A 21,673-nucleotide genomic window follows, 5' to 3' on the forward strand; every position below is an offset into this window, starting at 1 on the left:
CAACTGTGGAGTCCAGAACTGTCCACACCACTTCACAGGGGATCTCACCAGTGCTCTAAAGAGAGGAACAGACACCTCTCCCGACTTTGTGGCAACAATTTATTGAAATCTCTCTTGGATATGGGTGACACCCACTGAAATATAGCTCCACCAAATTGTTGCTGTCTCCTTGTTCTCTATCAGCAGCACAGGGTCCTGCTCAGAGAAGCCACTTTTCAGACTCTCAGTCCACAGCATGACATGGGGCCAAGAGCTATTCCTGACCAGATACTGAACTTCACATTTCCCTGGTTTGAACTTGGGGAGATTTCATTTAACCCTCAGTCTCCATGTCTCTCTGACTGGTGGAACAGCCAAGTGAGTCTTCAGCCACTCCATCATCTGCCAGCTCACTGAAGGGACAACTCTCCCACCATCCAGATGGAATGGAAAAGTCCAGGTGCTCACACATGGCACAGAGGCAGACCCAGAGCAGCCTCACTGACCTGGGATAGTTTGGGGCCCCTTTTCACAACACACCCACAAACCCAAAACTGTGAGTTTTGCAGGCTGACCTGACTGGTGACACTGCAGCTTTCAAAATCTTGGTCATGTCTTTGGTGCTTTTTGACACGCACCTTCAAAAAATGCCTTTAGTCTCAAATACTGACACTTTAAAGGAGGAGTGACTGTGGTGGAAGGGGCAGCTCCTCATGCCCAGCCCAGCAGAAAAGGCAAGACCAGCCTGACATGGCTGCAATGGAATGGGGCCCCTCTTCACATCACACCCAAAAACTAAACCACAAAAGTGCTGCAAATTGACCTCACTGATGACATCCTTGTTTTTCTTAGGGTATTGTTGTATACTCTGCTTTCTCTGACATGCACCGCAACAAGCAAATCTGCCAAAATACCAACTCTCACTTTAATGCTGCTGCCGAGCTCAGATGGATGCAGCCTGAAGAGCAGGACACAAAAATGAAGGATTGTGCAGAGGAAAACACTGCCCACATCACAACTCACAAACCCATGCCACACAACCCCAGAGTCACAATTTCCCTTCAGGTATATCTAGAGAGTAACAAGGCCAACACTCTTTTTCTGAAAAGTGAATGTCTGCAGTCCCTTCAACAGCTCCTCAGATCTTTGCCTTATCTTTCACCAGTTTTCCTTTCTAGGTTTCACTCACTGCCCAGCAGTGGGACCCCAGAGTGTGACCTTGCTGGGCCCAGCTCAGACGAGCACTACGCATGAACCAACACAAGACATTGGACAGCAGGGGAGGTGTCACGGGGATTGTTTTCCCATATCCAGCAGCAAAGGCCTGGCATAGACACAGGTTTGCAATAATGGCAACACAACAGGGAGGGAGAGAATGTCATGCAAAGGGACACCCATTATCCCCAGAAGAGCTGCAAAGCCCAGATGAGCCTGACGTGGCTGTGGGGGAATGAGGACCCTCTCCACAAGACACTCAGAAACCACAGCACATCAGGACCATGGGGTGACTTCACTGATGACACCCCACAGTCCACAGCTCTGGTCACGTCTACAGCCCTCCACAAAAAGCATCATCAGCAACAGTCTTTGGTCTGTAATGCTTGCATTTAAAAGCTGCCGCCAAGGTCAGACGGACATGGACTCAAAAGTAGGACATGAAAGTACAGAGCTGTGGGATGGAAAACATTCCCCACCTCAGGACTCACCACTCTGAGCCAGCCAGGAAGTGTAGCCTGCAAAATGCCCCAAGGCCATGGGACAAGGCTGTCCCGCCTCTCCACAACCAGCATAAAAGCCGGCCCAGAGCCTCTCTCCCTCACACATTTCTCCTCACACCTTCTCCTCGTGCTGACAACCAAGTGAGTCTCAAGTGACCCTCCTGCTCCTGCTCCCCTGGCCCCTCTCTTCCAGCACGCTCAGCCCCAGCCTCAGCAGCCCTGACAACTCCCCACAGCCCCACAGCAGCCTCCACACTCCCTCACCATCCTGACACCCTGACCCCTTGCACCCCTCACTCCCACAACCCTGCCTGATCCTTCTCTCTTCCAGGACCCTCCACACCACACCCATGGCCTGCAACAGCCTCTGCTCCCCCTGCGGACCCACCCCGCTGGCCAACAGCTGCAACGAGCCCTGTGCCCTGCAATGCCAGGATTCCCGTGTCATCATCAACCCTTCTCCTGTGCTGGTGACCCTGCCAGGACCCATCATGACCTCCTTCCCCCAGAACACCGCCGTCGGATCCACCTCCTCGGCTGCTGTTGGCAGTGAACTCAATGCCCAGGGACAGCCCATCTCGGGTGGATTTGGCTTTGGCCTTGGCTACGGCCTGGGAGGCCTGGGCTGCTACGGCAGAAGGGGCGGCTACATCTGCTGAGGGATCTCAGCACCACTCCTGACAGCACCAGCTCGGGGTCTGGCAAGAGCTCTTGCTTGCAAAGCACCTAAACTGATCGTCTCTCTACTTGTACTTCACACCTGATTGCTTCATTGTCTTCTTTCTCATCAGTGTTTTCTCAGGATTGCCATTCCCTGAGATCCTCCTTGTGGTAGCTGTTCCCTGAGGTGATAAGTTTTTCTCTCTGGGATGTCCTGGACTCTGACAGTGTTTCACTGAAATAAATTTTTCTTGCATTAGAACTGGATTTGGTTGCTCTTTTATTCTGAAGTTCAATTGTCTCACACTTTCACCCTGTGCAATTCCAGCACCCAACCATTATGTTGGATGGAAAAGGATCAAAGAACATTTCCCCACCAGTAACAACCAACACTGACACTGGAAAAAGAACAGAGGGGGGATCTTCCAGACCATGACACAAGGCCATCACCTCATACAGAAAAGGCTTTGACACAACAATTCTGTCCTGGGCTCAGCTTTGTAAAAGTCACGCTATGCCAGCAAGCACTTTAAAAATTCTCTTTCCAGCAGCACTCTTGAGTCCTCCAGCAAACAGAGGAATGAGAGCATCCACTTGGGCAGGAACTTTGGAGAGCAACTGCTTCCATCCCCTAATCCACTCAGTGAGGCCCAGCAAGAGCAGGATTGCCAGCACGATGGCCAGTTCAGTTTGGGAGCTCCCAGGAGAGGGAACAAATCATCTCCTAGATTCTCTAAGCACCACACACACAGAAAAAATCTTGCCTCCTTTGCTAATGGAATTCTGTCTCTTTTCACTCCTGCACTTGCCCCCTTTCCCTTCAGTGCAGAGCTGAGAACTGCTGGGCTCCCACACACTCGTGACCCCCCGGCCCTGCCTTGTCTCCTCAGAGTCCCAGCTCTCCCAGTCTCTCCCCTAGCAAAGATCCACCAGCCCCTGCACTCTCTGCTGGCCCTCAGATGGTCTTTGTTCACTACCGAGTTGTGAATCTTCATCTGTGGACGCCAGAACTGTCCACATCACTCCACAGGGGATCTCACCAGTGCTCTAAAGAGAACTACGGCCACCTCTCCCGACTTCATGGCAACAATTCTCTGAAATCTCTCTTGGATATGGGTGACACCCATTGAAGAAAAGTTCCACTGACACCTTCTGGTCTCTTTGTTCTCCACCAGCACCACACGGTCCTGCTCAGAAATGTCATTTTCCAGTTTCTCAGCCCACAGCATGGAACAGGGTCAAGGGCTATTCCTGTCTAAACACAACTTCACTTTTGCCTTGCTTGATCTTAGGGAGATTTCTTTAACCCTCAGTCTCCAGACCCTTCTGAAGGGACAAACAGCCAAGTGAAGCTTAAGCTACTCCATAATATGCCAGCTTGCTGAAAGGACAACTCTCTCACTACTCACATGGAATGGAAAAGTCCAGGTGCTCACACACGACACAGAGGCAGAGCCCAGAGCAGCCTCAATGACCTGGGAGAGTTTGGGGCCCCACTTCACAACACACCCACAAACTAAACCACACAAGGGCCACAAAATGACCTCACTGATGACACCCATATTTTTCTGAGGCTTTTGTTGTATATTTGGGGTTCTCGACACACATCTTCCATGCCAATGCTCTGAAATGCCAACTCTCACTTTAAAGCTGCTGCCAAGATCAGATGGACACAGCCTGAAGAGAAGGACATGACACTGCAGAGTTGTGGGGAGGAAATCATTCCCCACACCACAATGTGCAAGGCTGTGTCAGACAAACCTGATGTTATGATTTCAGTTCAGGTACCCCTAGAGAGAAACAAGGCCAACATTCTTTTTCTTAAAATGAATCCAGTCATCTACCAGCCCCTCACACCTTCTTCTCCTTATCCCTCATCAACTATGGATGAACCACCACAAGACCTTGGGGAGTATGGGAGGCATCCCAAAATCACAGGAATTTCTTTCCCATCTCCACTGGGAAAGGTCTGCAATACAGAGAGGATTGGAAAATTTGTAATATGGTAGGGAGACAGAAAATGTGATGGAACTTGGCACCCTCAGAAGAGCTGCAAAGCCCAAAGAAACCTGACATGGCTGTGGCAGAATGAGGCCCCTCTTCACCACACACCCACAAACCACAGCACAGCCCTGCCACGATGATGACATCCCACCTCTCCAGAGCCCTGGTCACATCTTCAGCCCTCCCAGGCAAACAACATCAACAGCAGCCTTTGGTCTGAACTACTTGCATGGAAAAGCTGCCGCCAAGGTCATGGCCTGGAGAGCAGGACATGACACTGCAGAGTTGTGGGATGCAAAACATTCCCCACCTCAGGACTCAGCAGGCCTGCAAAAAGCCCCAAGGCCATGGGACAAGGATGTCCCGCCCCTCCACAACCAGCATAAAAGCCGGACCAGAGCCTCTCTCCCTCACACACTTCTCCTCACACCTTCTCCTCCTGCTGACAAACAGGTGAGTCTCAAACCCCTGACCCTCTTCCTTATGCAGCCCTGGCCCCTCTCTTCCAGCACGCTCAGCCCCAGCCTCAGCAGCCCTCACACCTCCCCACAGCCCCACAACACCCTCCACACTCCCTCATGATCATGACACCCTGACCCCTTGCACCCCTCACTCCCACAACCCTGCCTGATCCTTCTCTCTTCCAGGACCCTCCACACCACACCCATGGCCTGCAACAACCTCTGCTCCCCCTGCGGACCCACCCCGCTGGCCAACAGCTGCAACGAGCCCTGTGCCCTGCAATGCCAGGATTCCCGCGTCATCATCGACCCTGCCCCTGTGCTGGTGACCCTGCCAGGACCCATCATGACCTCCTTCCCCCAGAACACCGCCGTCGGATCCACCTCCTCGGCTGCTGTTGGCAGTGAACTCAATGCCCAGGGACAGCCCATCTCGGGTGGATTTGGCTTTGGCCTTGGCTACGGCCTGGGAGGCCTGGGCTGCTACGGCAGAAGGGGCGGCTACATCTGCTGAGGGATCTCAGCACCACTCCTGACAGCACCAGCTCTGGGTCTGGCAAGAGCTCTTGCTTGCAAAGCACCTAAACTGATCGTCTCTCTACCTGTACTTCACATCTGATTGCTTCATAGTCTTCTTTCTCATCAGTGTTTTCTCAGGACTGCCGTTCCCTGAGATCCTCCTTGTGGTAGCTGTTCCCTGAGGTGATAATGTTTTCTCTCTGGGATGTCCTGGACTCTGACAGTGTTTCACTGCAATAAATTTTTCTTGCATTAGAACTGGATTTGGTTGCTCTTTTATTCTGAAGTTCAATTGTCTCACACTCTCACCCTGTGCAATTCCAGCACCCAACCATTATGTTGGATGGAAAAGGAGCAAAGAACATTTCCCCACCTGTAACAACCAACACTGACACTGGAAAAAGAACAGAGGGGGAATCTTCCAGACCATGACACAAGGCCATCACCTCATACACCAAAGGCTTTGACATAACAATTCTGTCCCCAGCTCTGGTCGGTCGAAGTTACTCTCTGCCAGCACACACTTGAAAAATTCTCTTTCCAGCAGCACTCTTGAGTCCTTCAGCAAACAGAGGAACGAGAGCATCCACTTGGGCAGGGAGTCTGGAGAGCAAGTGCTTCCATCGCCTCTGCTCTAGCAGGCACAGCAAGAGCAGGATTGCCAGCACGATGGCCAGTTCAGTTTTGGAACTCCCAGAAGAGGGAACCCATCATATCCTAAACTCTATGAGCACCCACACACACAGAAAAATTCTTGCCTCCTTTGCTAATGGAATTCTGTAACTTTTCACTCCTGCACTTGCCCCCTTTCCCTTCAGTGCAGAGCTGAGAACTGCTGGGCTCCCACACACTCGTGACCCCCCGGCCCTGCCTTGTCTCCTCAGAGTCCCAGCTCTCTCAGTCTCTCCTCTAGCAAAGATCCACCAGCCCCTGCACTCTCTGGTGGCCCTCAACTGGTCTTTGTTCACTACCGAGTTGTGAATCTTCATCTGTGGACGCCAGAACTGTCCACATCACTCCACAGGGGATCTCACCAGTGCTCTAAAGAGAACTACGGCCACCTCTCCCAACTTCATTTCAACAATTTAGTGAAATCTCTCTTGGATATGGGTGACACCCATTGAAGAAAAGTTCCACTGAGACCTTCTGGTCTCTTTGTTCTCCACCAGCACCACACGGTCCTGCTCAGAAAAGTCATTTTCCAGTTTCTCATCCCACAGCATGGCACAGGGTCAAGGGCTATTCCTGTCTAAACACAGCTTCACTTTTGCCTTGCTTGATCTTAGGGAGATTTCTTTAACCCTCAGTCTCCAGACCCTTCTGAAGGGACGAACAGCCAAGTGAAGCTTAAGCTACTCCAAAATCTGCCAGCTTGCTGAAGGGACAACTCTCTCACTACGCACATGGAATGGAAAAGTCCAGGTGCTCACACACGGCACAGAGGCAGAGCCCAGAGCAGCCTCAATGACCTGGGATAGTTTGGGGCCCCTCTTCACAACACACCCACAAACCCAAAACTGTGAGTTCTGCAAGGTGACCTGACTGATGATACTGCAGCTTTCAAAATCTTGGTCATGTCTTTGGTGCCTTTTGACACGCACCTTCAAAAACAGTCTTTGGGCTCAAATACTGACACTTTAAAAGAGGAATGACTGTGATGGAAGGGGCAGCTCCTCACGCACAGCCCAGCAGCAAAGGACACAGCAGCCTGACACGGCTGTGATGGAATTGGGCCCCACTTCACAACACACCCACAAACCCAAAACTGTGAGTTCTGCAAGGTGACCTGACTGATGATACTGCAGCTTTCAAAATCTTGGCAATGTCTTTGGTGCTTCTTGACACGCATTTTCAAAAAATGCCTTTAATCTCAAATACTCAAACTTTAAAGGAGGAGTGACTGTGATGGAAGGGGCAGCTCCTCACGCACAGCCCAGCAGCAAAGGCAACACCAGCCTGACATGGCTGTGATGGAATTGGGCCCCTCTTCACAACACACCCACAAACTAAACCACACAAGGGCCACAAAATGACCTCACTGATGACACCCATATTTTTCTGAGGCTTTTGTTGTATATTTGGGTTTCTCTGACACACATCTTCCATGCCAATGCTCTGAAATGCCAACTCTCACTTTAATGCTGCCGCCGAGGTCAGATGGACACAGCCAGAGGAGAAGGACATGACACTGCAGAGCTGTGGGGAGGAAAACATTTCCCACACCACAACGTCCAAGGCTGTATCAGAAAAAACTGATGTTATGATTTCAGTTCAGGTACCCCAAGAGAGAAACAAGGTCAACATTTTTGTCCTGAAAAGTGAATGTCCCCAGTTCCATCTACCTGCCCCTCACACCTTCTTCTCCTTATTCTTCATCAGCTATGGATGAAACAACACAAGACCTTGGAGAGTATGGGAGATATCCCAAAATCACAGGAATTTCTTTCCCATCTCCACTGGGAAGGGCCTGGAATACAGAGAGGATTGGAAATTTTGCAACATGGTAGGGAGACAGAAAATGTGATGGAAGGGGACACGTGGCACCCCCAGAAGAGCGGCAAAGCCCAAAGAAACCTGACATGGCTGTGGCAGAATGAGGCCCCTCTTCACCACACACCCCCAAACCACAGCACACCCCTGCCACGATGATGACGTCCCACCTCTCCAAGCTCTGGTCACGTCTTCAGCCCTCCCAGGCAAACAACATCAACAGCAGCCTTTGGTCTCTAATACTTGCATGTAAAAGCTGCTGCCAAGGTCATGGCCTTGAGAGCAGGACATGACACTGCAGAGTTGTGGGACGCAAAACATTCCCCACCTCAGGACTCAGCAGGCCTGCAAAAAGCCCCAAGGCCATGGGACAAGGCTGTCCCGCCCCTCCACAACCAGCATAAAAGCCGGCCCAGAGCCTCTCTCTCACACACTTCTCCTCACACCTTCTCCTCCTGCTGACAACCAGGTGAGTCTCAAACCCCTGACCCTCTTCCTTCTGCAGCCCTGGCCCCTCTCTTCCAGCACGCTCAGCCCCAGCCTCAGCAGCCCTCACACCTCCCCACAGCCCCACAGCAGCCTCCACACTCCCTCATGATCATGACACCCTGACCCCTTGCAACCCTCACTCCCACAACCCTGCCTGATCCTTCTCTTCCAGGACCCTCCACACCACACCCATGGCCTGCAACAACCTCTGCTCCCCCTGCGGACCCACCCCGCTGGCCAACAGCTGCAACGAGCCCTGTGCCCTGCAGTGCCAGGATTCCCGCGTCATCATCAACCCTTCCCCTGTGCTGGTGACCCTGCCAGGACCCATCATGACCTCCTTCCCCCAGAACACCGCCGTCGGATCCACCTCCTCGGCTGCTGTTGGCAGTGAACTCAATGCCCAGGGACAGCCCATCTCGGGTGGATTTGGCTACGGCCTTGGCTACGGCCTGGGAGGCCTGGGCTGCTACGGCAGAAGGGGCGGCTACATCTGCTGAGGGCCCTCAGCACCACTCCTGACAGCACCAGCTCTGGGTCTGGCAAGAGCTCTTGCTTGCAAAGCACCTAAACTGATCGTCTCTCTACTTGTACTTCACACCTGATTGCTTCATTGTCTTCTTTCTCATCAGTGTTTTCTCAGGATTGCCATTCCCTGAGATCCTCCTTGTGGTAGCTGTTCCCTGAGGTGATAAGTTTTTCTCTCTGGAATGTCCTGGACTCTGACAGTGTTTCACTGAAATAAATTTTTCTTGCATTAGAACTGGATTTGGTTGCTCTTTTATTCTGAAGTTCAATTGTCTCACACTCTCACCCTGTGCAATTCCAGCACCCAACCATTATGTTGGATGGAAAAGGAGCAAACAATATTTCCCCACCAGTAACAACCAACACTGACACTGGAAACAGAGCAGAGGGAGGATCTTCCAGACCATGACACAAGGCCATCACCTCATACACCAAAGGCTTTGACACAACAATTCTGTCCCCAGCTCTGCTCTGCCGAAGTTACTCTCTGCCAGCACACACTTGAAAAATTCTCTTTCCAGCAGCACTCTTGAGTCCTTCAGCAAACAGAGGAATGAGAGCATCTACTTGGGCAGGGAGTCTGGAGAGCAAGTGCTTCCATCGCCTCTGCTCTAGCAGGCACAGCAAGAGCAGGATTGCCAGCACGATGGCCAGTTCAGTTTTGGAACTCCCAGGAGAGGGAACCCATCATATCCTAAACTCTATGAGCACCCACACACACAGAAAAATTCTTGCCTCCTTTGCCCGTGGAATTCTGTCTCTTTTCACTCCTGCACTTGCCCCCTTTCCCTTCAATGCAGAGCTGAGAACTGCTGGGCTCCCACACACTCGTGACCCCCCGGCCCTGCCTTGTCTCCTCAGAGTCCCAGCTCTCCCAGTCTCTCCTCTAGCAGAGATCAACCAGCCCCTGCACTCTCTGGTGGCCCTCAAATGGTCTTTGTTCACTACCGAGTTGTGAATCTTCACCTGTGGAGGCCAGAACTGTCCACACCACTCCACAGGGGATCTCACCAGTGCTCTAAAGAGAACTACGGCCACCTCTCCCAACTTCATTTCAACAATTCTCTGAAATCTCTCTTGCATATGGGTGACACCCATTGAAGAAAAGTTCCACTGACACCTTCTGGTCTCTTTGTTCTCCACCAGCACCACACGGTCCTGCTCAGAAATGTCATTTTCCAGTTTCTCAGCCCACAGCATGGCACAGGGTCAAGGGCTATTCCTGTCTAAACACAACTTCACTTTTGCCTTGCTTGATCTTAGGGAGATTCCTTTAACCCTCAGTCTCCAGACCCTTCTGAAGGGACGAACAGCCAAGTGAAGCTTAAGCTACTCCATAATCTGCCAGCTTGCTGAAGGGACAACTCTCCCACCACCCACATGGAATGGAAAAGTCCAGGTGCTCACACATGGCACAGAGGCAGAGCCCAGAGCAGCCTCACTGACCTGGGATAGTTTGGGGCCCCTCTTCACAACACACCCACAAACCCAAAACTGTGAGTTCTGCAAGGTGACCTGACTGATGACACTGCAGCTTTCAAAATCCTGGTCATGTCTTTGGTGGTTTTTGACATGCACCTTCAAAAAATGCCTTTAGTCTCAAATATTGACACTTTAAAGGAGGAGTGACTGTGATGGAAGGGGCAGCTCCTCACGCACAGCCCAGCAGCAAATGCAGGACGAGCCTGACATGGCTGCAATGGAATGGGGCCCCTCTTCACAACACACCCACAAACTAAACCACACAAGGGCCACAAAATTACCTCACTGATGACACCCATATTTTTCTGAGGCTTTTGTTGTATATTCGGGTTTCTCTGACACACTTCTTCCATGCCAATGCCCTGAAATGCCAACTCTCACTTTAAAGCTGCTGCCAAGGTCAGATTGACACAGCCTGAAGAGAAGGACATGACACTGCAGAGTTGTGGGGAGGAAAATATTCCCCACACCACAACGTGCAAGGCTATGTCAGACAAACCTGACGTTATGATTTCAGTTCAGGTACCCCTAGAGAGAAACAAGGTCAACATTCTTTTTCTGAAAAGCGAATGTCTGCAGTTCCATCTACCTGCCCCTCACACCTTCTTCTCCTTATTCTTCATCAGCTATGGATGAAACAACACAAGACCTTGGAGAGTATGGGAGATATCCCAAAATCAAAGGAATTTCTTTCCCATCTCCACTAAGAAGGGCCTGGAATACAGAGAGGATTGGAAATTTTGCAACATGGTAGGGAGACAGAAAATTTGAAGGAAGGGGACACGTGGCACCCCCAGAAGAGCTGCAAAGCCCAAAGAAACCTGATACGGCTGTGGCGGAATGAGGCCCCTCTTCACCACACACCCTCAAACCACAGCACAGCCCTGCCACGATGATGACGTCCCACCTCTCCAAGCTCTGGTCACGTCTTCAGCCCTCCCAGGCAAACAACATCAACAGCAGCCTTTGGTCTGAACTACTTGCATGTAAAAGCTGCCGCCAAGGTCATGGCCTTGAGAGCAGGACATGACACTGCAGAGTTGTGGGACACAAAACATTCCCCACCTCAGGACTCAGCAGGCCTGCAAAAAGCCCCAAGGCCATGGGACAAGGCTGTCCCGCCCCTCCACAACCAGCATAAAAGCCGGACCAGAGCCTCTCTCCCTCACACACTTCTCCTCACACCTTCTCCTCCTGCTGACAAACAGGTGAGCCTCAAACCCCTGACCCTCTTCCTTCTGCCGCCCTGGCCCCTCTCTTCCAGCACGCTCAGCCCCAGCCTCAGCAGCCCTCACACCTCCCCACAGCCCCACAATACCCTCCACACTCCCTCACGATCATGACACCCTGACCCCTTGCACCCCTCACTCCCACAACCCTGCCTGATCCTTCTCTCTTCCAGGACCCTCCACACCACACCCATGGCCTGCAACAGCCTCTGCTCCCCCTGCGGACCCACCCCGCTGGCCAACAGCTGCAACGAGCCCTGTGCCCTGCAATGCCAGGATTCCCGCGTCATCATCAACCCTTCCCCTGTGCTGGTGACCCTGCCAGGACCCATCATGACCTCCTTCCCCCAGAACACCGCCGTCGGATCCACCTCCTCGGCTGCTGTTGGCAGTGAACTCAATGCCCAGGGACAGCCCATCTCGGGTGGATTTGGCTACGGCCTTGGCTACGGCCTGGGAAGCCTGGGCTGCTACGGCAGAAGGGGCGGCTACATCTGCTGAGGGATCTCAGCACCACTCCTGACAGCACCAGCTCTGAGTTTGGCAAGAGCTCCTGCTTGCAAAGCACCTAAACTGATCGTCTCTCTACTTGTACTTCACATCTGATTGCTTCATTGTCTTCTTTCTCATCAGTGTTTTCTCAGGACTGCCGTTCCCTGAGATCCTCCTCGTGGTAGCTGTTCCCTGAGGTGATAATGTTTTCTCTCTGGGATGTCCTGGACTCTGACAGTGTTTCACTGAAATAAATTTTTCTTGCATTAGAACTGGATTTGGTTGCTCTCTTTTGTTTAAGTTCAATTGTCTCACACTCTCACCCTGTGCATTTCTAGCACCCAACCATTATATTGAATGGAAAAGGAGCAAAGAACATTTCCCCACCAGTAACAACCAACACTGACACTGGAAAAAGAACAGAGGGGGAATCTTCCAGACCATGACACAAGGCCATCACCTCATACACCAAAGGCTTTGACACAACAATTCTGTCCTGGGCTCAGCTTTGCGATAGTCACGCTATGCCACCATGCACTTGAAAAATTCTCTTTCCAGCAGCACTCTTGAGTCCTCCAGCAAACAGAGGAATGAGAGCATCCACTTGGGCAGGAACTTTGGAGAGCAACTGCTTCCATCCCCTAATCCACTCAGTGAGGCCCAGCAAGAGCAGGATTGCCAGCACGATGGCCAGTTCAGTTTGGGAGCTCCCAGGAGAGGGAACCCATCATCTCCTACATTCTCTAAGCACCCACACACAGAGAAAAATTCTTGACTCCTTTGCTAATGGAATTCTGTAACTTTTCACTCGTTCACTTGCCCCCTTTCCCTTCATGTGTACAGTGCTGAGAACACCTGGCCCCCAAGACACTCGTGAAACCCCCCGGCTCTGCCTTGTCTCCTCAGAGTCCCAGCTCTCTCAGTCTCTCCTCTAGAAAAGATCCACCAGCCCTTGCACTCTCTGGTAGCCCTCAACTTGTCCTCATTCACTACCCCCTTTGTGCTTCTCCACCAGTGGAGGCCGGAACTTTCCACACCACTCCACAGGGGATCTCATCAGTGCTCTAAAGAGAGGAACAGACACCTCTCCCGACTTCATGGCAACAATTCTCTGAAATCTCTCTTGGATATGGGTGACACCCATTGAAGAATAGTTCCACTGACACCTTCTGGTCTCTTTGTTCTACACCAGCACAACACAGTCCTGCTCAGAAATGTCATTTTCCAGTTTCTCAGCCCACAGCATGGAACAGGGTCAAGGGCTATTCCTGTCTAAACACAACTTCACTTTTGCCTTGCTTGATCTTAGGAAGATTCCTTTAACCCTCAGTCTCCAGACCCTTCTGAAGGGACGAACAGCCAAGTGAAGCTTAAGCTACTCCATAATCTGCCAGCTTGCTGAAGGGACAACTCTCTCACTACTCACATGGAATGGAAAAGTCCGGGTGCTCACACATGGCACAGAGGCAGAGCCCAGAGCAGCCTCACTGACCTGGGATAGTTTGGGGCCCCTGTTCACAACACATCCACAAACCCAAAACTGTGAGTTCTGCAAGGTGACCTGACTGATGACAATGCAGCTTTCAAAATCTTGGTCATGTCTTTGGTGCTTTTTGACACTCACCTTCAAAAACAGGCTTTGGTCTCAAATACTGACACTGTAAAGGAGGAGTGACTGCGATGGAAGGGGCAGCTCCTCACGCACAGCCCAGCAGCAAAGCTCAGACCAGCCTGACAGGGCTGCGATGGAATTGGGCCCCTCTTCACAACACATCCACAGAGTAAACCACACAAGGGCCACAAAATTACTTCACTGATGACACCCATATTTTTCTGAGGCTTTTGTTGTATATTCTGGTTTCTCTGACACACTTCTTCCATGCCAATGCTCTGAAATGCCAACTCTCACTTTAGAGCTGCTGCCGAGGTCAGATGGACACAGCCTGAAGAGAAAGACATGACACTGCAGAGCTGTGGGGAGGAAAACATTTCCCACACTACAACGTCTAAGGCTGTGTCAGAAAAAACTGATGTTATGATTTCTGTTCAGGTACCCCTAGAGAGAAACAAGGCCAACATTCTTTTTCTGAAAAGTGAATGTCTGCAGTTCCATCTACCTGCCCCTCACATCTTCTTCTCCTTATCCTTCATCAGCTATGCATGAACCAACACAAGACCTTGGGGACTATGGGAGATATCCCAAAATCCCAGGAATTGCTCTCCCATCTCCACTGGGGAAGGTCTGCAATACAGAGAGGATTGGAAATTTTGCAACATGGTAGGGAGACAAAAAATGTGAAGGAAGGGGACACGTGGCACCCCCAGAAGAGCTGCAAAGCCCAAAGAGACCTGACATGGCTGTGGCAGAATGAGGCCCCTCTTCACCACACACCCCCAAACCACAGCACAGCCTTGCCACGATGATGACGTCCCACCACTCCAAAGCTCTGGTCACATCTTCAGCCCTCCCAGGCAAACAACATCAACAGCAGCCTTTGGTCTGAACTACTTGCATGTAAAAGCTGCCGCCAAGGTCATGGCCTGGAGAGCAGGACATGACACTGCAGAGTTGTGGGACGCAAAACATTCCCCACCTCAGGACTCAGCAGGCCTGCAGAAAGCCCCAAGGCCATGGGACAAGGCTGTCCCGCCCCTCCACAACCAGCATAAAAGCTGGCCCAGAGCCTCTCTCTCACACACTTCTCCTGAATCCTTCTCCTCCTGCTGACAACCAGGTGAGTCTCAAACCCCTGACCCTCTTCCTTCTGCCGTCCTGGCCCCTCTCTTCCAGCACGCTCAGCCCCAGCCTCAGCAGCCCTCACACCTCCCCACAGCCCCACAACAGCCGCCACACTCCATCATGATCCTGACACCCTGACCCCTTGCACCCCTCACTCCCACAACCCTGCCTGATCCTTCTCTCTTCCAGGACCCTCCACACCACACCCATGGCCTGCAACAACCTCTGCTCCCCCTGCGGACCCACCCCGCTGGCCAACAGCTGCAACGAGCCCTGTGCTCTGCAATGCCAGGATTCCCGCATCATCATCAACCCTTCCCCTGTGCTGGTGACCCTGCCAGGACCCATCATGACCTCCTTCCCCCAGAACACCGCCGTCGGATCCACCTCCTCGGCTGCTGTTGGCAGTGAACTCAATGCCCAGGGACAGCCCATCTCCGGTGGATTTGGCTTTGGCCTTGGCTCCGGCCTGGGAGGCCTGGGCTGCTACGGCAGAAGGGGCGGCTACATCTGCTGAGGGCCCTCAGCACCACCCCTGACAGCACCAGCTCTGAGTTTGGCAAGAGCTCCTGCTTGCAAAGCACCTAAACTGATCGTCTCTCTACTTGTACTTCACATCTGATTGCTTCATAGTCTTCTTTCTCATCAGTGTTTTCTCAGGATTGCCGTTCCCTGAGATCCTCCTCGTGGTAGCTGTTCCCTGAGGTGATAATGTTTTCTCCCTGGGATGTCCTGGACTCTGACAGTGTTTCACTGAAATAAATTTTTCTTGCATTAGAACTGGATTTGGTTGCTCTTTTATTCTGAAGTTCAATTGTCTCACACTCTCACCCTGTGCAATTCCAGCACCCAACCATTATGTTGGATGGAAAAGGAGCAAAGAACACTTCCCCACCAGTAACAACCAACACCGACACTGGAAACAGAGCAGAGGGGGAATCTTCCAGACCATGACACATGGCCATCACCTCATACACCAAAGGCTTAGACACAACAATTCTGTCCTGGGCTCAGCTTTGTGAAAGTCACGCTATGCCAGCAAGCACTTGAAAAATTCTCTTTCCAGCAGCACTCTTGACTCCTGCAGCAAACAGAGGAATGAGAGCATCCACTTGGGCAGGAACTTTGGAGAGCAACTGCTTCCATCCCCTAATCCACTCAGTGAGGCCCAGCAAGAGCAGGATTGCCAGCACGATGGCCAGTTCAGTTTGTGAGCTCCCAGGAGAGGGAACAAATCATCTCCTAGATTCTCTAAGCACCACACACACAGAGAAAAAATCTTGCCTCCTTTGCTAATGGAATTCTGTCTCTTTTCACTCCTGCACTTGCCCCCTTTCCCTTCAGTGCAGAGCTGAGAACAGCTGGGCTCCCACACACTCGTGACCCCCCGGCCCTGCCTTGTCTCCTCAGAGTCCCAGCTCTCCCAGTCTCTCCTCTAGCAAAGATCCACCAGCCCCTGCACTCTCTGGTGGCCCTCAACTGGTCTTTGTTCACTACCGAGTTGTGAATCTTCATCTGTGGACGCCAGAACTCTCCACATCACTCCATAGGGGATCTCACCAGTGCTCTAAAGAGAACTACGGCCACCTCTCCCAACTTCATTTCAACAAATCTCTGAAATCTCTCTTGGATATGGGTGACACCCATTGAAGAAAAGTTCCACTGACAACTTCTGGTCTCTTTGTTCTCCACCAGCACCACACGGTCCTGCTCAGAAATGTCATTTTCCAGTTTCTCAGCCCACAGCATGGAACAGGGTCAAGGGCTATTCCTGTCTAAACACAGCTTCACTTTTGCCTTGCTTGATCTTAGGGAGATTCCTTTAATCCTCAGTCTCCAGACCCTTCTGAAGGGACGAACAGCCAAGTGAAGCTTAAGCTACTCCATAATATGCCAGCTTGCTGAAGGGACAACTCTCCCACCATCCACATGGAATGGAAAAGTCCAGGTGCTCACACACGACACAGAGGCAGAGCCCAGAGCAGCCTCACTGACCTGGGATAGTTTGGGGCCCCTCTTCACAACACACCCACAAACTAAACCACACAAGGGCCACAAAATGACCTCACTGATGACACCCATATTTTTCTGAGGCTTTTGTTGTATATTCTGGTTTCTCTGACACACTTCTTCCATGCCAATGCTCTGAAATGCCAACTCTCACTTTAATGCTGCTGCCAAGGTCAGATGGACACAGCTTGAAGAGAAGGACATGACACTGCAGAGCTGTGGGGAAGAAAACATTCCCCATACCACAACGTGCAAGGCTATGTCAGACAAACCTGATGTTATGATTTCAGTTCAGGTACCCCTAGAGAGAAAGAAGGTCAACATTCTTTTTCTGAAAAGCGAATGTCTGCAGTTCCATCTACCTGCCCTTCACACCTTCTTCTCCTTATCCTTTATCAGCTATGGATGAACCAACACAAGACCTTGGGGAGTATGGGAGGCATCGCAAAATCACAGGAATTGCTCTCCCATCTCCACTGGGAAAGGTCTGCAATACAGAGAGGATTGGAAATTTTGCAACATGGTAGGGAGACAAAAAATGTGATGGAAGGGGACACTTGGCACCCCCAGAAGAGCTGCAAAGCCCAAAGAGACCTGACATGGCTGTGACAGAATGAGGCCCCTCTTCACCACACACCCTCAAACCACAGCACACCCCTGCCACGATGATGACGTCCCACCTCTCCAAAGCTCTGGTCACGTCTTCAGCCCTCCCAGGCAAACAACATCAACAGCAGCCTTTGGTCTCTAATACTTGCATTTAAAAGCTGCCGCCAAGGTCATGGCCTTGAGAGCAGGACATGACACTGTAGAGTTGTGGGACGCAAAACATTCCCCACCTCAGGACTCAGCAGGCCTGCAGAAAGCCCCAAGGCCATGGGACAAGGCTGTCCCGCCCCTCCACAACCAGCATAAAAGCCGGCCCAGAGCCTCTCTCTCACACACTTCTCCTGAATCCTTCTCCTCCTGCTGACAAACAGGTGAGTCTCAAACCCCTGACCCTCTTCCTTCTGCCGCCCTGGCCCCTCTCTTCCAGCACGCTCAGCCCCAGCCTCAGCAGCCCTCACACCTCCCCACAGCCCCACAACACCCTCCACACTCCCTCACGATCATGACACCCTGACCCCTTGCACCCCTCACTCCCACAACCCTGCCTGATCCTTCTCTTCCAGGACCCTCCACACCACACCCATGGCCTGCAACAACCTCTGCTCCCCCTGCGGACCCACCCCGCTGGCCAACAGCTGCAACGAGCCCTGTGCCCTGCAGTGCCAGGATTCCCGCGTTTTTATCCAGCCTTCCCCTGTGCTGGTGACCCTGCCAGGACCCATCATGACCTCCTTCCCCCAGAACACCGCCGTCGGATCCACCTCCTCGGCTGCAGTTGGCAGTGAACTCAATGCCCAGGGACAGCCCATCTCGGGTGGATTTGGCTTTGGCCTTGGCTACGGCCTGGGAGGCCTGGGCTGCTACGGCAGAAGGGGCGGCTACATCTGCTGAGGGCCCTCAGCACCACTCCTGACAGCACCAGCTCTGGGTCTGGCAAGAGCTCTTGCTTGCAAAGCACCTAAACTGATGGTCTCTCTACTTGTACTTCACACCTGATTGCTTCATTGTCTTCTTTCTCATCAGTGTTTTCTCAGGATTGCCATTCCCTGAGATCCTCCTTGTGGTAGCTGTTCCCTGAGGTGATAATGTTTTCTCTCTGGGATGTCCTGGACTCTGACAGTGTTTCACTGAAATAAATTTTTCTTGCATTAGAACTGGATTTGGTTGCTCTTTTTTTATGAAGTTCAATTGTCTCACACTCTCACCCTGTGCAATTCCAGCACCCAACCATTATGTTGGATGGAAAAGGAGCAAAGAATATTTCCCTACCAGTAACAACCAACACTGACACTGGAAACAGAGCAGAGGGGGAATCTTCCAGACCATGACACAAGGCCATCACCTCATACAGAAAAGGCTTAGACACAACAATTCTGTCCCCAGCTCTGCTCTGTCGAAGTTACTCTCTGCCAGCACACACTTGAAAAATTCTCTTTCCAGCAGCACTCTTGAGTCCTTCAGCAAACAGAGGAATGAGAGCATCTACTTGGGCAGGGAGTCTGGAGAGCAAGTGCTTCCATCGCCTCTGCTCTAGCAGGAACAGCAAGAGCAGGATTGCCAGCACGATGGCCAGTTCAGTTTTGGAACTCCCAGGAGAGGGAACCCATCATATCCTAAACTCTATGAGCACCCACACACACAGAAAAATTATTGCCTCCTTTGCTAATGGAATTCTGTCTCTTTTCACTCCTGCACTTGCCCCCTTTCCCTTCAGTGCAGTGCTGAGAACAGCTGGGCTCCCACACACTCGTGACCCCCCGGCCCTGCCTTGTCTCCTCAGAGACCCAGCTCTCTCAGTCTCTCCTCTAGCAAACATCCACCAGCCCCTGCACTCTCTGGTGGCCCTCAAATGGTCTTTGTTCACTACCGAGTTGTGAATCTTCATCTGTGGACGCCAGAACTGTCCACATCACTCCACAGGGGATCTCACCAGTGCTCTAAAGAGAACTACGGCCACCTCTCCCAACTTCATTTCAACAATTCTCTGAAATCTCTCTTGGATATGGGTGACACCCATTGAAGAAAAGTTCCACTGACACCTTCTGGTCTCTTTGTTCTCCACCAGCACCACACGGTCCTGCTCAGAAATGTCATTTTCCAGTTTCTCAGCCCACAGCATGGCACAGGGTCAAGGGCTATACCGGTCTAAACACAACTTCACTTTTGCCTTGCTTGATCTTAGGAAGATTCCTTTAACCTTCAGTCTCCAGACCCTTCTGAAGGGACGAACAGCCAAGTGAAGCTTAAGCTACTCCATAATCTGCCAGCTTGCTGAAGGGACAACTCTCCCACCACCCACATGGAATGGAAAAGTCCAGGTGTTCACACATGGCACAGAGGCAGAGCCCAGAGCAGCCTCACTGACCTGGGATAGTTTGGGGCCCCTCTTCACAACACACCCACAAACCCAAAGCTGTGAGTTCTGCAAGGTGACCTGACTGATGACACTGCAGCTTTCAAAATCTTGGTCAAGTCTTTGGTGGTTTTTGACATGCACCTTCAAAAAATGCCTTTAGTCTCAAATACTCACACTTTAAAGGAAGAGTGACTGTGATGGAAGGGGCAGCTCCTCACGCACAGCCCAGCAGCAAAGGCAAGACGAGCCTGACATGGCTGTGATGGAATTGGGCCCCTCTTCACAACACACCCACAAACTAAACCACACAAGGGCCACAAAATGACCTCACTGATGACACCCATATTTTTCTGAGGCTTTTGTTGTATTTTCTGGTTTCTCTGACACGCTTCTTCCATGCCAATGCCCTGAAATGCCAACTCTCACTTTAATGCTGCTGCCGAGGTCAGATGGACACCTCCTGAAGAGAAGGACATGACACTGCAGAATTGTAGGGAGGAAAACATTCCCCACACCATGACTTGAATGGCTATGTCAGACAAAACTGATGTTATGATTTCAGTTCAGGTACCCCTAGACAGAAACAAGGTAAACATTCTTTTTCTGAAAAGTGATTGTCTACAGTTCCATCTACCTGCCCCTCACACATCATCTTCTTATCCTTTATCAGCTATGGATGAACCAACACAAGACCTTGGGGAGTATGGGAGGCATCCCAAAATCACAGGAATTGCTCTCCCATCTCCACTGGGAAAGGTCTGCAATACAGAGAGGATTGGAAATTTTGCAACATGGTAGGGAGACAGAAAATGTGATGGAAGGGGACACGTTGCACCCCCAGAAGAGCTGCAAAGCCCAAAGAGATCTGACATGGCTGTGGCAGAATGAGGCCCCTCTTCACCACACACCCACAAACCACAGCACAGCCCTGCCACGATGATGACGTCCCACCTCTCCAAAGCTCTGGTCACGTCTTCAGCCCTCCCAGGCAAACAACATCAACAGCAGCCTTTGGTCTTTAATACTTGCATTTAAAAGCTGCCGCCAAGGTCATGGCCTTGAGAGCAGGACATGACACTGCAGAGTTGTGGGACGCAAAACATTCCCCACCTCAGGACTCAGCAGGCCTGCAAAAAGCCCCAAGGCCATGGGACAAGGCTGTCCCGCCCCTCCACAACCAGCATAAAAGCTGGACCAGAGCCTCTCTCCCTCACACACTTCTCCTCACACCTTCTCCTCCTGCTGACAAACAGGTGAGCCTGAAACCCCTGACCCTCTTCCTTCTGCAGCCCTGGCCCCTCTCTGCCAGCACGCTCAGCCCCAGCCTCAGCAGCCCTCACACCTCCCCACAGCCCCACAATACCCTCCACACTCACTCACGATCATGACACCCTGACCCCTTGCACCCCTCACTCCCACAACCCTGCCTGATCCTTCTCTTCCAGGACCCTCCACACCACACCCATGGCCTGCAACAACCTCTGCTCCCCCTGCGGACCCACTCCGCTGGCCAACAGCTGCAACGAGCCCTGTGCCCTGCAGTGCCAGGATTCCCGCGTTTTTATCCAGCCTTCCCCTGTGCTGGTGACCCTGCCAGGACCCATCATGACCTCCTTCCCCCAGAACACCGCCGTCGGATCCACCTCCTCGGCTGCTGTTGGCAGTGAACTCAATGCCCAGGGACAGCCCATCTCGGGTGGATTTGGCTTTGGCCTTGGCTACGGCCTGGGAGGCCTGGGCTGCTACGGCAGAAGGGGCGGCTACATCTGCTGAGGGCCCTCAGCACCACTCCTGACACCACCAGCTCTGAGTTTGGCAAGAGCTCTTGCTTGCAAAGCACCTAAACTGATGGTCTCTCTACTTGTACTTCACATCTGATTGCTTCATAGTCTTCTTTCTCATCAGTG

The 21,673-nt window shown here is 51.9% G+C and overlaps 6 protein-coding genes across 6 annotated transcripts; all 6 read left to right on the forward strand.

Annotated features, from left to right (window-relative positions):
• Positions 1–1,719: 1,719 nt before the first annotated feature.
• LOC134561636 (feather beta keratin-like) lies at positions 1,720–2,356 on the forward strand. Its single transcript, XM_063418814.1, has 2 exons — positions 1,720–1,838; positions 2,029–2,356. The coding sequence occupies exons 1-2, from the start codon at positions 1,720–1,722 to the stop codon at positions 2,354–2,356; spliced, it is 447 nt and encodes a 148-aa protein (XP_063274884.1).
• A 2,276-nt stretch (positions 2,357–4,632) lies between these two features.
• Positions 4,633–5,336, forward strand: LOC134561643 (feather beta keratin-like). The gene is made up of 2 exons (XM_063418823.1): positions 4,633–4,814; positions 5,009–5,336. The coding sequence occupies exons 1-2, from the start codon at positions 4,633–4,635 to the stop codon at positions 5,334–5,336; spliced, it is 510 nt and encodes a 169-aa protein (XP_063274893.1).
• Positions 5,337–8,499: 3,163 nt separating this feature from the next.
• LOC134561880 (feather beta keratin-like) lies at positions 8,500–8,820 on the forward strand. Its single transcript, XM_063419238.1, has one exon. The coding sequence runs from the start codon at positions 8,512–8,514 to the stop codon at positions 8,818–8,820; it is 309 nt and encodes a 102-aa protein (XP_063275308.1). The 5' UTR covers positions 8,500–8,511.
• Positions 8,821–11,751: 2,931 nt separating this feature from the next.
• On the forward strand, positions 11,752–12,060 carry LOC134561893 (feather beta keratin-like). The gene has a single exon (XM_063419242.1). It carries the CDS (start codon positions 11,752–11,754, stop codon positions 12,058–12,060), a length of 309 nt encoding a protein of 102 aa, XP_063275312.1.
• A 2,939-nt stretch (positions 12,061–14,999) lies between these two features.
• Positions 15,000–15,308, forward strand: LOC134561905 (feather beta keratin-like). The gene has a single exon (XM_063419253.1). The coding sequence runs from the start codon at positions 15,000–15,002 to the stop codon at positions 15,306–15,308; it is 309 nt and encodes a 102-aa protein (XP_063275323.1).
• Positions 15,309–20,837: 5,529 nt separating this feature from the next.
• LOC134561659 (feather beta keratin-like) lies at positions 20,838–21,539 on the forward strand. The gene is made up of 2 exons (XM_063418843.1): positions 20,838–21,019; positions 21,212–21,539. The coding sequence occupies exons 1-2, from the start codon at positions 20,838–20,840 to the stop codon at positions 21,537–21,539; spliced, it is 510 nt and encodes a 169-aa protein (XP_063274913.1).
• Positions 21,540–21,673: the final 134 nt, after the last annotated feature.

The sequence above is a fragment of the Prinia subflava genome, chromosome 1 (assembly GCF_021018805.1).
Source record: "Prinia subflava isolate CZ2003 ecotype Zambia chromosome 1, Cam_Psub_1.2, whole genome shotgun sequence".
Taxonomy (NCBI): Eukaryota; Metazoa; Chordata; class Aves; order Passeriformes; family Cisticolidae; genus Prinia; species Prinia subflava.

What these genes read in the sequence shown, in the direction of transcription:
- LOC134561643 (XM_063418823.1), top strand. Translation starts at nt 4,633, where the DNA reads ATGACACTGCAGAGTTGTGGGATGCAAAACATTCCCCACCTCAGGACT. An exon ending in CTCCTCCTGCTGACAAACAG is followed by an intron (nt 4,815 to 5,008) that starts GTGAGTCTCAAA and finishes TCTCTCTTCCAG; the next exon opens with GACCCTCCACACCACACCCA.
- LOC134561893 (XM_063419242.1), top strand. Translation starts at nt 11,752, where the DNA reads ATGGCCTGCAACAGCCTCTGCTCCCCCTGCGGACCCACCCCGCTGGCC.
- LOC134561636 (XM_063418814.1), top strand. Translation starts at nt 1,720, where the DNA reads ATGCCCCAAGGCCATGGGACAAGGCTGTCCCGCCTCTCCACAACCAGC. An exon ending in CTCCTCGTGCTGACAACCAA is followed by an intron (nt 1,839 to 2,028) that starts GTGAGTCTCAAG and finishes TCTCTCTTCCAG; the next exon opens with GACCCTCCACACCACACCCA.
- LOC134561880 (XM_063419238.1), top strand. Translation starts at nt 8,512, where the DNA reads ATGGCCTGCAACAACCTCTGCTCCCCCTGCGGACCCACCCCGCTGGCC.
- LOC134561659 (XM_063418843.1), top strand. Translation starts at nt 20,838, where the DNA reads ATGACACTGCAGAGTTGTGGGACGCAAAACATTCCCCACCTCAGGACT. An exon ending in CTCCTCCTGCTGACAAACAG is followed by an intron (nt 21,020 to 21,211) that starts GTGAGCCTGAAA and finishes CTTCTCTTCCAG; the next exon opens with GACCCTCCACACCACACCCA.
- LOC134561905 (XM_063419253.1), top strand. Translation starts at nt 15,000, where the DNA reads ATGGCCTGCAACAACCTCTGCTCCCCCTGCGGACCCACCCCGCTGGCC.